Here is a 14,186-nt window from a genome sequence, read left to right as displayed (position 1 = left end):
ACAATATTATTGTCTATAGTAAGAGTTTTGAGTTGTGTACATGTACAGCACTACTTGTCTTGAAATCTTAGGCTGACGGACACAGTTAAATTTAATTGTTGAAATTATACTCTAACGCGATCCCAAGCAAAGCAGTAAGTAATCGAGTCAATCAAGATGCTAAAGCTAAACAATTTCAGAAAATCTAACTAGTATTGATCAACTGTGTTTATAGTCTATCATCAGTACTGTTCCATCCTCAATCTGGCTATAGTGCTATATATACAGTGAGGAGATTTACATATGAATTGAAAAGCAGTGCGCAACCAAATAGAAAACTGCACCTCATGAAATACCAACAATCCCAGGAAAAAAATTGAAGAAACGCTGCAAAAAAGGACCACTCTTTCAATATCGAAAGAGAGATGAAGAAACAACATTCTTCGTCCCACTAAAACACAGGCTCGAAAAAAAAAAAAAAATAGAAATAACAAAAAAAAAAGTTGGATATATGTAAGTTAGAAAAGTAGTCAGCTTCCCTGTCGAGATGTTGATACGAGCGCCACAGCCTGTGCCCACACCTTGAGCCGAGCCTTGACGTCTCGTGGATCATCACCTAAGTCACAGTACGTTCAGCACTCGATTAGTCGTGATATATGCAATCTATGATATCTTTCTTTTCACTCAAGCCAATCAAGAATTAATGGTTCAAATGCACACACCACAGCACGCATGCTAGGCACGCATGCTAGCTATACCAATGAACACCATCATCAAATTTGTCGTTAAGTTTGTATGGGATTAAATTATGGAGGAATGTAACATAATTAATTATCCTAATTTCAGTTGAAAATTCATACACAATGAAATGTTACATGGATAGAAGAAGGCATTGCATGTAAGCGTGCACAAGACGTACGAATCGAACATATTGCCTAGCTAGCTACAATGTCTTTTCATATTATAATTGTTCTCCTGTTGTGTGTTTGCGTTCACGTATGTGAGAGTGGCAATGAGCACTAACCTGGGCTGGAGATGCGCCAGTTGGCAATGGGGGAATTGCCGCCACTGCTGGTGTCAAGCGGTGAACCGGAAATAGAGAGGCCAGAGGGCATCTCCAGCATGCGCTCGTGTTCCAACTCAAACCCAAGATCTCTGCAAGCCTTCACTTCCTCCAAGTCCATGCACAGAGACCTCCTGCCTCCCTTTGGCCTGGTTATCACCATCACCCCTGCGCCACTACAGCCGCCAGCACCGCCACCCGCACTGCCCTGGTCGCTTTCCCCACTGACGCTTTGGCAATTGGAATTATTAACCCCCGCGGCATCCATCCCGCCCATGTCCATCATCATGTTGTTCTTACTCATCTTGTTGCAGTCAAAGTTTTCCCAACCTGCTTTTTCCAACGGACGTCTCTCCCTGATGATTTTCCTTCTCCTCACATTGTTCCTCGTCTTCTTTCTTGCTAGAAGACCCTTTTGAGCTTCATTCTCGCTCGCATACTCTTTGACCCCTATCAGCTGCTGATGATTCTGATTCAGCAGCCCGTGACCCCGGTTCCTACGACGTGGTGTCGCCGGGAGTGAAAAACAACCCTGTTCGCTGTCGGAATCAGGTGACAACCCCGTTAGTTCTTTGCCTTCTTTTTCATCGGAGTATTCCTCGTCTGCATCAAAGCTTTCAATGGACAAGCGTGACATGAACATCCTCATGCCATTGTCTCCTTCTGCAGCTTGATAGTAGTTCCCATGGCCAACATCATCATCATCATCATCATCATCATCTTCATGATCATTCTCGTACAAATTAGAACTGCTCGTACAGACGGAAAGCCTAGACAGGTTGATCAGGGGATGGGGTTGTTGATCATGATCATACCCATCATAGATATCTTCATCGTAGTCATCTTCCTGTGTTGAAGAGTGGATGGTCATAGTCTCATCTGAAGCCATCTCAAACAGTCTCCTCCACGCAGATACCAACTTGGTACCAAACAATTAAAGTCTGATCAATTATTGGTGCTAGCACCAGACCAAGCACGAGTCAGAAAAATAGATATTGGAAAGAAAACAAGTGAAGAAGGTAAAGCGTTTACGAGTGAATCAAAGTAAAACTGAGTAGAGAGAGAGAGAGAGAGCGAGCGAATAATAAATGTAGAAAGAGAGAGTGGCGTTTGGGCTTTTGTGAATCATTTGTTTCTGCCTTGATGAATCATGATGACAATAAAAGGATGAAAATGGAAGTAGAGTCGACAGCTGCAGCTAACGACCCTATTTATACCGTAGCACCAGTTCTCCTGTTTCCCAAGTTACCCCTCCAGCCTTCGTGGCTTCCATTATCAATGATTCTAGGTGTCACCTCGTGTGCTCAATGTGTACAATATTTTATTTATATAATAATCAGACATTCATTTATTTAAATAAGTCCACAACATGCACAAGGGGTGGAGCGTCTCAAATACAACCCCATTATACGACATAAAATTTTAAAAATTCCAAATTCAAAGAGGAAGTATTCAATTATTTTGATATTTTGCATATAATTTTACTTATCATTTTAATTCTTATCATTCTCTCATTATATAACATTATATAATTAGAGACTATTTATTATATTTCACTTATAAACCTATCATCTAATGTCACATGATTATAAAATGATGAATATATTTTTTCATTACTATCTCTATTTGATCCATATTTGTGATCGTGGGTAGAAACACAACATGATTGATAATGAATGTAGAATTTGAAATATTTGACGCTCGATTGGTTTGATACGTATACTATTTACGTGCGCAAATAAATGTATGATGGTGTTTAATAATCTCGATTATTTTGAAAATTGAGGGTCAAAAAATCTTCTAATCGCATTTTTTTTTTAGTTTAATTACTACATTTTTATTTTGTCCTAAAGAGCATACCAAAACGACTCATGTGACAATAGGGAGATAGTGTAGTTACGACTTATAAGTGTAGAGTAAACGTAGATTCAGTAGTAGTTGTCATGTAACTATGTACGTACGTGTTGGGGTAGAAGTTAGAACTTGTATATGATATAGTTTCGGTCTGCAGAGGACTCGCTCAGATAATTGGCCAATATTACGGGAAATTTAGGGTATTGACGTTCTATAATTATTTATATACATTTTATAATTCGAATAGAGAGATGTGATCTATATATATTAAATAATATTAATTTTCATCAATAAAAAATTATGTTTACATTATTTATCGATAATATTTAATACGGTGAATTTACATTTTATTTTTCTATCTTCAAACTCATGTAAAGTATTTTTAGATAAAATAGTGTAGGGAATTCTCACGATATATATACAGAGACCATGTTGGCCTAGAGTCCCATATGTACCATTGGACAAGAGACACGTAGCTCCCCTTCCTATATTATTATTATTATTATTATTATTATATATATTTATATGAAGGAATATTAGGACAAAAAATATTATTTGTATTTAAGAAAAATTTATAAAAATCTTAATTCTTTACATGTCAGTTATTGATACGTTATAAATTATGAAATTTAAAAATAAAATTGACAAAATGAGAAATTACAAATATATATAATACCATTTATATTAGGACCATCAGTCTTGAGTGGGACATTGCTCCAAAATATATATCACTTGAGAATTGAATGTGAACATGGGCACATAAGAAGAGAAGATAAATGCGACCTGCAACCACGAATACCTAAACCATTGGCCATTCAACTAAAGATTAATCCGCCCAATATATATATATATATATATATATATATGTATGTATGTATGTATATAGTTGGAATTAGATAAGGACATACGATATTAATATTAATCCCTTAAATTACACGACTTTTTATTGTATTACATACAGTAGATTATAAAATTATTTTTATTTCGGATTTTTTAATAATAATTATCTATATAAATCATAGAATTTGTGTTTAGGTTTGGTCGTCATGAGTATGAATGACACCTTAATTAACTTCTATAAGATCATCCAACTCCACAAGCACCCCATCTCCACATATTCTAACACTTATTAGTACTTCCTTCCAGGTTCTTAATTTCTAGCAGGCTAGGTGCTGAATTCATATTCAATCAATAAGGGTAATTAATTAATGAAATACATATATAAATAGTCTTTTTAACCATATCATGATCATTCAAATCCCTTTTTTTCTCATTATTAATTAATTAAGCTTTAAATGATCTTTCCTGATCTGTTAGTAGAAGCTTGATCTGCAGTTCTAATATTCTATTAGCTCGATCGCTCTATTAATTAGCTGGTACTGTGGGTGATCGACCTTATTAAGAACTTGATCATACTCGAGGATTATTCATCCTTTCATTTTCTACGTGGAGGAGAGATGAAAGACTCACTGTTCAAGAAATATCATCGCTCACAACTTTGTAAAATTGAAGTCAATTCTAATCTCAGTGTTGGAAAAAAGATTGGAAAATATTATCTATATTTATATAAATTTTACTTATATAACTATATATATACTGATGCGTTAGTTGCTAAAAATTGTGTAAATTTTAAATTTTTTTTAAAAATACTAATAAAATGAGACTATCAATAAATAAAAGCACTTTCATTGGCCTAAGGCCAGTGCTTAGCTAAATTTTAGCTAAGTAGTTTAAAAGTTGTCTGTATTGGAATTGTCAAAACTTCAAGACTCTACTTTTGACCTACAGTAAATCTATCACTTTTTCCAAATTTAGCTAGCTATTATTTATCTTCAAAATAATATTTTACTTTAAAAATACTCCCAATGGCTACTATTGAATAATTAGGTTAATGAAAAAAGTAGTTGAAAAATAATAATCTTAAGTAAAAATTAAATTATTAATTAATATATAAAGTGTATTTATAAAATATTAAAAAATTAATATTAAAAAAATTAATATTATATTATTATTTTAACTTTTAAATAGATAGTTTAATGTGAATTAACCCTTCCAATGGTTTTGGCTATCAAAACCTCAACTTTTAAAATTTTAGACTTGTCAATAACTAAATCATTGCCAATGCTCTAAAGGTGCTGTTTAATTTAGATGGAAATTGAAAATTGAATAAAAAATTATTTGAGTATTATTTATTATTATTATTATTATTATTATTATTATTATTTTAAAAATTAAAAAAATAAAATTATTTATTATATTTTATATAAAAATTTAATAAAATTATAATAATAAAATAAAATAAAATATTTTTACTATTCAAATAGGACCTAAGTATAAAATTACAGGTATACGCAACACTAACCAAAAAAAAAAAAAAAACAGTATTTGAAATTAAAAAGTATTGGAAACCAGATAGCGTGCATTAAGCAGGATCCATGGTTTTGGGCCCTTCTATCTCCCGCCGACAGAGGACGTGTGAACGAACCGTGTTTGCTGTATGGGGAGATCAAGATGAGACACCTGTTCCTGTTTTCAGTCTTCCTAAACCCTCCTTTGATCAATCAATTAATTATTTCATTATTATACACAAAAATTTGCAACACCACATGGCCCACTTGGGTCCACTCACCAGCACCATCTTCTTCAATCACACATGCCCACCTGGCCCTTATTTGAGAGATATGGGTCCACCATGTTTCACATACATTTGATCTGCGACTATTGTTGTTTTTTTTTTTTTAATAATAAACAAATAAATAATGAATCGATTGTTGATATTATTAAGGGAGGTGTTGAAGCTGCTGATAAAAAAGGTATAGAATTCGATATCGATAGAGTAAATATATTTTAAATATATATTTTTTTGTATGTTTTTTAAAAAATAAAATAAAAAATAAACAAATATAATACTAAAAAATAAAGAAATACAAATCTTAAAAAAAAAATATTGGTGTATGTTGCATTTTTCTATTATTAATTATACTACTAATTATAATATCTGGCCGACGTTTTTTTATTGGAAAATACTCTAAAACTCTTATGGGATTGCTATATAAATTAGCAGCAAACACCGACCCTTGAATTATATTAATTAATTAACGTCATATCAAAATCTATTTTCGAAATCTATAAATTGAGTGTCGACAGAGAATACTATATTTTGTATCTTATTTGAAATAATAAATAGTATTTATTTAATATAAAACATGAAATCTTTTTTAGATTGGAATAAACAAATTTGGTAGTTTAGTAAATCTAGTAATTTCAACTTGAATTATATATATATATATAGGACTCGTGCAATCAAGTAATTCTATATATAATTATGAAATGCATAAACGTCGCGTAATTATTTTGAAAAAAAGTAAGGTCTATTATTAAAAAATTAATTTTTTTTATATCTCATATTTTATTTATTTTTTTCAAAATGATTATCCAGTAATTGCACAATTCACGGTTACAAATATATTTTCTCTTTTAAGAAATATCTTGTAATTCTTGGTGATTCCAAGACTTGTTTTAGACTATGGTAATTCCAAGGATCAGAGGGATGAGAATATATATATATATATATGTATATATATACATACATACATATATATATATGTATGTGTATATGGAATCGCGCGCATGTACTAATTATTTATAACTAATTATCGGGAAATGAAATAAAGCTAAATATATCAAGTAAATTAATTATCTTCTTCACTCACAATCATGATAAATGAAACATTTTTCTCAAGATCTTATTAAGTTGATCCTGATCTTAACTCATACGTACCCATTTATCTCGCTTGAAAGCTATTTGAACCCAATTAAGTCATAGCACCAGCAAATTAATTAAGAGGTGTAACCATCCTACTAGTCATGCATGATGGATAATCACATCCATTGATAACGATCATTTTTGACCAATTAAGGAATACCATCCATGCAAAATACAAATTAGTTTGAAAGTTACAAATTCTTTGTATTTCAAGAAAGAAGTTTATGTGCTAGCTCCATCCTGATCCTAATTTTTCAATCACCTTATAAAGTACTACTACTACACGTACACCTTTGTGTTATCGCTTTCTATCATTTAATTATTCATCAGCTTCATCATCATTTCATATATAAATCCGAGTCGTCTAAACCCTATTAATACATATCCTAATTAGACTACTATTTTTTCATATATAGCATGCATTGACCGCGTACATACCGCGTAACGGACTTAATAAAATTAAATAATAAAAAAAAAAGGAAAGAAAGAAAGAACTCCTCAAGTTTGACCATGCATGCTGCATCTAGAATGCAATATAAATATATAATTTACACAAAGCTGCAAGCCCCTCCAGGCTTCAACCATTACTTTCTTGAGAAGATCATGATCAGATTGATATTAACGTAGCTACCAATCGATGCTCAACAAGAGGCTTCAATCAGATTGAGAACCACTAAAATAAATAAGGAAATAGTTACGTACATACAGGTGGCATTATTTCTTTTATTTTTTAAACAAAGTATATTTAGGTTACTTTCCTGCTATCTTCGCATTCAATATATATATATATATATATATATATATATATATATTGGTCTGAGACTCTTAAGGCTCCATTAAAGTTCTAAACAAATTAAAGATATGGGTGACCCACATGCATTATCTTCTTCTCCTCAAGAGTCACGATCAAGAAGGCTCATGTAGTTTTCAGGAATAGAAGGACGGTGAAGGAGACTGTTATTTTACTAATAAATATAGTGGCATTCTGTGTGTTTTGCTCGTAAAAAAAGAAAAAAAAAAAGAAGGTACAAATTAGAACGTAGGCCCTTTTGCAGAATTTATATGATGTTTTTCTGGGACTGCGGTGATAATAAATATCAGTGCTTGTCGACTGGAAATGCCAGACGTATGCATGGCCTCGTGTCCCTGATCTAATGAGGAAGAAATAGACCAACGCCCCCTCGAGTTGTTAGTTGTTGGGGTTGTTTTGGCCAATGAAATCATTTGCTTAATGGGGATGAAAAGCAATAGTAGCAACGAGACTTATCAAGTTTTTTATTTAAAACATTCAAATATAGAAGAAGAATGAATAATCAAATTAGAAAAAAAAAAATTGCAATATACATAAAGATTATACAAACTAAATTTATAAACTGATATGGTTTTGTAAGATCTGTTAAATCTACTTTACAATAAAATAATTTAATAAAATAATGTAACACATCAAATTATATCAATTTATAAATTTATTGATGTGTAATTTTGTTGTGTTTAAAGTATTTTCCTAAAGAAGAAGTGGGGTACAAGGTCCAAGGATGTGGAGTTCAAAGAAAGGGAAGGACTTGGGGTTATCTGTAGAGAAGTAAACAAGGGGCCCAATGGGCCCAATTGGCCATCCAAACTGAGAAATAAAGTCCACACAAATGCTAAAAAAGTATTGAGGCCAAGTTGTAGCAGCCCAAAAGTTCAAGCAAAGGCAGCCCAAAATTCTCTCCTCCTCCTCCTCTTCCTCTTTCTTTTTAACTTTTTTCTTTCCTCACATCCTCGATCTACTCTGCACTTACTATTCCAACAGACTTTTCTAAACCAAGGCGACAACACATTTTAAGGTGGCACTACTCGCATCCTTTGGTTATTGTCAGTTTCATGTTTATTTAGTGTAATGAGTAAAGGGAGGTCCAAGTCATATCTGAGTAAAGAGGAAAGAAAAAATAGGTGCACGAAAGGTGCTTGATAAAATAGCTCAATCAGACTTTCCTTTTCACAAATTCATTTTTGAACTGAATTTTCCTTGCTACAGTAGTACATAGTTTCTCAGTATTTATAGACGATATCAGGCCACTATTACAGGCGTAAATCCTATGCATGAAATGCATTCAGTTACAAAGAATATTTCTACAGTCTTTCACAGCATTCCACTATGAGGATTCGGTTATTCCTTTCTGTTTTGATTTGGAGTCGATTTCACGAGAAGCTTCCTTTGAGGCAGTGAGATCTGAGGCAGAAGAAACATGTGCCTTAATACTGAGCTTATACTCTAAAAAGACTAGCCAATGATATAATTAGAGTTTTATTGAAACTATTATAAACAAGAACTTTTCCTTCTCAAATAATATCGGATTCCATAAACCACCTACTCTTATCACTCAATATGGGTATGGTCTTACATATTTATTTTGTAAAGAAAAGACTGTTTATCAGATTGAGATAGAAAGTAGTATCAACTTTTTTTTTCTGAGTTCTCTTGATTGCTATGGTAATACACCAATATCGTTCGATCTGTTAGAAGTTATCAGTATTATTTCCAATTTTCATTTTAATTAGAAGCAAACCAAAATCAACCTATTCCTGCTACTAGGAGTTACTTTTCAAAGACAAAGCACTCTCCTTGTTGCTTTGACTATTGTATGGTTTGCTTGGGTATTTTACCCAACTTTTAAGAGCAATCAGCTAAGGCCATATTCCTTTGTTAACTTCAGCGCGATGCATCATGCATGACATTAAAACCCGCAATTCAATGTGGAGTTTGACTTTTACTTTCCAATTAAAATTTCATAATGGTGTTCTGAAACTTACATATTAGTCTTCAAAGTATGCATGATTCGTCTTGCAAGAATAGATAATCATGAAGGAAGTTGACGTCTCTAAACTTACCACAATTTAACTAGTTTACAGAACTGTGTGAAATCACTTAAGAGACATATCAGCCATAACTCCATGATTCTCTGGTCTCCATGATTTTCTCCTCAGATCTCTGCTCTTAACAGCTGATGTGATTTCTTTCTTATTTTAAGCATAACGTTAGTCTTGCACTACTGTAAATAGCATTGCCATAGGATTCTTTCACAGCTGTATAGTTTCCTTCTTTTATTTCTTGTACAACTGTAAACCTTTGTTTTGTCCTCTGTTTTTGTATCTTGTAAATGCTATATAAATGAAATACGAGCCATACATACTAGCAGGCTATTTTTCTCATTCGTACAATCATCACTTGTCTCAAAAGCTTAAGATAATGGGAATATGTAGATTTTATTATTTGTATTATAATTCTTAACAAACTGGAACTGCTAATTTCTCCTGAAAACTGTTAGTTTTACTGCTTCTAGCTTCTGCTTCATTTTCCAATAATGACCGGTTAGGCTTTATGGAAATCATGAATTCCTTATCACTTCAAGTGTATCATGTCTTCAAAGAGGTGAATGATGTTGCTGATTATTTTGCAAAGTGGGATGCGAGGGGGAACTTCTTGTCATTTCTTGGGTCGAAGATGTATTCCTAGAGAAGTAGTGGCCTTGAACAGATTAGGTTGCTCTTATTTCAGATGTAGATAAAAACTGTATAGCTTTGCTTTACAGCAGCCTCGTTTCTGTTTCTTTCTTGTACATGGTTTTTCCCTCTACCTTAAGTGAGGGTAGAGCAACAAAAGTACAGACCAGAATTTTAGAATTTTTAGTAACAAGACAGATATGCAGAACAGAGTGATCTTTTAATATTACTCAGATGCCTCGATGGCAACTGTAAAAGTTTGCCTGTGTAGAAGCTACCTTACATTCTGGTCTTCCTAGACAAGTTAGCTTCCTGATTATGTATTAATTTCTGCTCTGCTTATGGAAATTTAGTTATATGTTGGATGTTCTTTACCCCCAAAATCTTCGCAAAGTGTTGAACTGAAACTCCACAGTTTTAATGGACAGAAAGGAAGTTGCTATTTGTTCAATTCGCAATAACTTTGTAGAACTTGTATTCAATGTATTCTGGTTTAGCACATAATATGCATCTAACTTGCATGATCAAGACAAAGTAACATTGGATTTCAGAAAGCAAACCAATTTTGCAATATAAAGATCCTTTGCTTCTTAAAGTTTGTGTTCTTCCCTTCCTCACTTCCCGTTCGAGCCATTTGGTCTTGCATTTCGAAGAGACCTTTTCCAGGTGGTGCCAACCAAGTGGGGTTGGTCTTTAATACCAAGCATCTTGGCAGCATCCAAGAAGCTGGGTAGATAAGTAGTCTTATTGGACTTTTTTTTTTTTTTTTTATCCCTTTTTTCCTCTGCATTTGGAAGTTTCTTCCTTTTTTATTTATTTATTTATTCCAAAGTGCTCCTTAAGATAATGCTATTTGCCTTGAAGAAGCTACAAGCCATGGAGAAAACATATGGCCGTTATTAGATTGAGAGTCACCATCTCTTTGTACGGACTTCAAAGTGAACAACTCTCAATTCATTTGTGAGCCACCCTCTTCTGGACTATATGGTGACACCCATAACGCGCTCTCGTGCGTGTGCGCTCGTGCGCGCGCATGTGTGGGAGCATGCACACGTGTGTACAAGAAGAGAGGAGAAGAGATAGCAGTTGCTCTCGAACTCGGAGTCTCGCAAATCAAGCAAATGAGACGTATTGCAGATGTCATGATAATTTTTTTCCTTTATTTTCTCAAAATAGTCCGAGGACGAAAACGAAAACACTGTTATGAAGGTGAATGAGATTTGCGTCCCGTGAAGACAGTGATAGGCAACCATTTGAATCATAATCTTGAAAAAGAAATTGGATTAAGAGGATTATTCATGTAATATTCAATTGTCTAGGCCCTAGAGAGGTGGGGGGAGAGACAGAGACAGAGAAAGAGAGAGAGAGAGAGAGAGAGAGCCATGGTCTAACAGAGAGATTTGACATTATTACTGGTAAAAGGAGTAACTGGAAGCTGGATGAATAAGTTTAACAGACATTTTCCAAAATGGTCACCAGAAAGAATTGCAACATTATAGAGAGCATATGCATTGAGGAAAAACAAAAAAGAAGAGTAAAAGACACCGGTACAAGCCAAGCCTTGTTTTGCAATTCTACCTCACACAAAAGAAGAAAGAAAAAGGTAATAGCAAGAATGTTTCCTCACAAATATATCAAACCCAGAGGCTGAGAAAATGTTCTGTATTCTGACCTATATACAAGAGAAGAATATGTGGCACACATCTGTACTAAAGAAAACAGGCTAGGATTTGAAGCCTCTTGTAACTGAAATTCTGCAGTTTTGTTCTTCCGCCGCTGACCAGAGGCTCGACATGTTAATAATGGCTTGCTAAGTATGTCCAAAGGCCGCAGTTAGCGTTTGGATATCCTTACCACATATATCAGAAGATTGTAAAGGACCTTGCTGCTTGTTATGAGGCCACATAGCACTTAAACTATCGTTTACCAAATGCGATTCTGATTTTATCTCGCTGTACAAAGACTGTGGAGTTTGAGTTGTTTGTAAAGCAGCCGCCATCAATAATGGGTTATTAAAATATTCAGACCACTTCATGTCTTCCGGTTGTTGGCTTTCCATCAGATGGATTTGGGTGTCTTTGTTTGATGTGCTACAGTCGGCCAATCCCCAAGAAAACAAGCTGTTCTCCAACAACGAGCTGTTGCTTTGCAACTCAGCGCTGCTACTACTTCCACTGCTGCAATTGCTGTTGTTGTTGGTGGCACTTGGTTCCCAGTAACGGGATCCATTCACTGCGAAAGAGTTGATGGATACATTATCGGAGGGAAAAGTAAGTGGTGGAGGCTTGTAACCAATAGACGTTTGAAGAAATGAGCTGGTTGAAGGTGAAAGAACAGATATTGCGTTGGAGGTGAACTCGGAATTCATATCAAATGTTCTCCCAGTTTGGGTGAACCACTGAATGGGGTTTGAGGTTGCGGGGAGCCTGGCATTGGATGCATAATTCAATTGCTGAAGCGGAAAATGCCCCACAAAATCTGAAGCCTGGCAGTCGATGGTGGAACTTTCTTGGTGGGATGTTACAAACCTATCTTGGAAGAAGTCCTTGCTAGGTGTGTTTGTCATCAAATTGTTGTTTTTCTTCCTGCAGTTTGTTGTCTTGGAGCTGGAAGGACCCTGAACTTCCAATGGGTAGCAGCCTTGTGCTGCTGCAATTGAAGATGGTCTCTGCTCAAGTAAAGCTGCCTCTTGCTTTGAATTGTCTGTCTTGAGGAGATTCAGTTCATTAGACACCACCGACATTTTGTCTCGGCTTTTGCCTGCTGTATCTTTGTCTTCTCCATTTTCAACCTCGGAAAGTGGTTTGTGGGTGACGGGGTCAATGCCTCTCTGCCTGAGCTTCTTCTTTAAGCAAGAGTTCCAGAGATTTTTTATTTCGTTGTCGGTTCTTCCAGGCAATTGTGCTGCAATCTGAGACCACCTGGGGAAGCCACAGAATTCCAAGAATGTTCAACAACATTAATGATTGCCCCAACCATAGGGAAAATGTTTAGACGAGGAGAAGAGTAAGAATTTACCTATTCCCGAGAACTGCATGAAGTTCAATTATAAGGTTCTCCTCCTCCTGTGAGAATGTGCCTCTCTTCAAATCAGGCCTCAAGTAATTGATCCACCTCAATCTGCAGCTCTTCCCGCACCTTTGCAGACCTGCCAATTCATCACATGGAGATGGACGATTAGAAATTTCTCTTGTTCAGAACATTGCAGAGAGGTTTAGTTTGAGAATAAGAAAACACAGGGGAAGAGTAAAAATTAGGCTACCAGCTTGCTTAGGGACAGAGCTCCAACACCCATGGCCGTACTTGGTAATATGCCTCAGAAGCTTTTCATCCTCCTCAGGTGACCAAAGGCCTTTCCTTAGCTTCTGCTTATAACAGCAAGAGTGCCTTCCCATTTTGGAGCAAGTCCCACCTGCTATGAGGGATATCCTACCCTTAAACAGCAAGTTTGTTGAATCCTAGGTGAACTGTCAGCAACGGCTGGAGGTGGCTCTGAATGGATTTGTAGGGGAGCTTTGGTAGAAAAGATGTAGTGAGAGAGAGAGAGAGAGAGAGGTGACAGGGAGGTTGAGAAAATGAAGTAGCAGCTGAGAAAGGGAGTTGAATTAATATATAAGAACTAAGAAGTAGCCCCCCAGAGAGAAAAGTCACACTCAATTAAGAAGGTACTTTTTTCAGTATAGTTTTTTCTTTTCTTTTTTTCTTTTAGAGGAGAGAGAGAGAGAGGGAGTTGTCTGTATAAAAAGATGAGAAGGAATGGTAACAAGCTGCGTTGCATATGTCTAATCAAAACTCTGAGAATTAATGTCTCTTGCAAGAATGGTGGGGTATTTTCACTAATCCATCTGAGAACAACCCATGCTTGCATCCGAAGTCAGCAAAACTATTTTTTTCTGGGCACAATGGATGCATACTTGGGATGCTTCATTCATCCTGACTTGTTAAGTTTTACTGCTTAATTCTCTCTTCACAACAAGTACTACAGTACTTGAGTTGAAAGAATTAAAAAGAAAAAAAAAAAAAGTCATTAATTCTCAG

The 14,186-nt window shown here is 34.9% G+C and overlaps 2 protein-coding genes across 2 annotated transcripts; both read right to left on the bottom strand.

Moving 5' to 3' along the window:
- Positions 1–185: 185 nt before the first annotated feature.
- Positions 186–2,332, bottom strand: LOC109007768. Its single transcript, XM_018987598.2, has 2 exons — positions 1,004–2,332; positions 186–595 (listed from the first exon to the last, which is right to left on the bottom strand). Exons 1-2 carry the CDS (start codon positions 1,929–1,931, stop codon positions 510–512), a joined length of 1,014 nt encoding a protein of 337 aa, XP_018843143.2. The 5' UTR covers positions 1,932–2,332; the 3' UTR covers positions 186–509.
- Positions 2,333–11,633: 9,301 nt separating this feature from the next.
- Positions 11,634–13,764, bottom strand: LOC109007769 (transcription factor MYB61-like). Its single transcript, XM_018987599.2, has 3 exons — positions 13,411–13,764; positions 13,167–13,296; positions 11,634–13,069 (listed from the first exon to the last, which is right to left on the bottom strand). Exons 1-3 carry the CDS (start codon positions 13,541–13,543, stop codon positions 11,959–11,961), a joined length of 1,374 nt encoding a protein of 457 aa, XP_018843144.1. The 5' UTR covers positions 13,544–13,764; the 3' UTR covers positions 11,634–11,958.
- Positions 13,765–14,186: the final 422 nt, after the last annotated feature.

Source organism: Juglans regia, chromosome 11 (assembly GCF_001411555.2).
Source record: "Juglans regia cultivar Chandler chromosome 11, Walnut 2.0, whole genome shotgun sequence".
In the NCBI taxonomy this organism is placed as follows: Eukaryota; Viridiplantae; Streptophyta; class Magnoliopsida; order Fagales; family Juglandaceae; genus Juglans; species Juglans regia.
This window is presented reverse-complemented; position numbering and strand designations above follow the sequence as displayed.

Coding starts and splice junctions, on each gene's coding strand:
- LOC109007768 (XM_018987598.2), bottom strand. CDS start 1,931: ATGGCTTCAGATGAGACTATGACCATCCACTCTTCAACACAGGAAGAT. Junction 596..1,003: donor CTGGCGCATCTCCAGCCCAG/GTTAGTGCTCAT, acceptor ACTGTGACTTAG/GTGATGATCCACGAGACGTC.
- LOC109007769 (XM_018987599.2), bottom strand. CDS start 13,543: ATGGGAAGGCACTCTTGCTGTTATAAGCAGAAGCTAAGGAAAGGCCTT. Junction 13,297..13,410: donor CTCTGTCCCTAAGCAAGCTG/GTAGCCTAATTT, acceptor ATGAATTGGCAG/GTCTGCAAAGGTGCGGGAAG. Junction 13,070..13,166: donor CATGCAGTTCTCGGGAATAG/GTAAATTCTTAC, acceptor TGGCTTCCCCAG/GTGGTCTCAGATTGCAGCAC.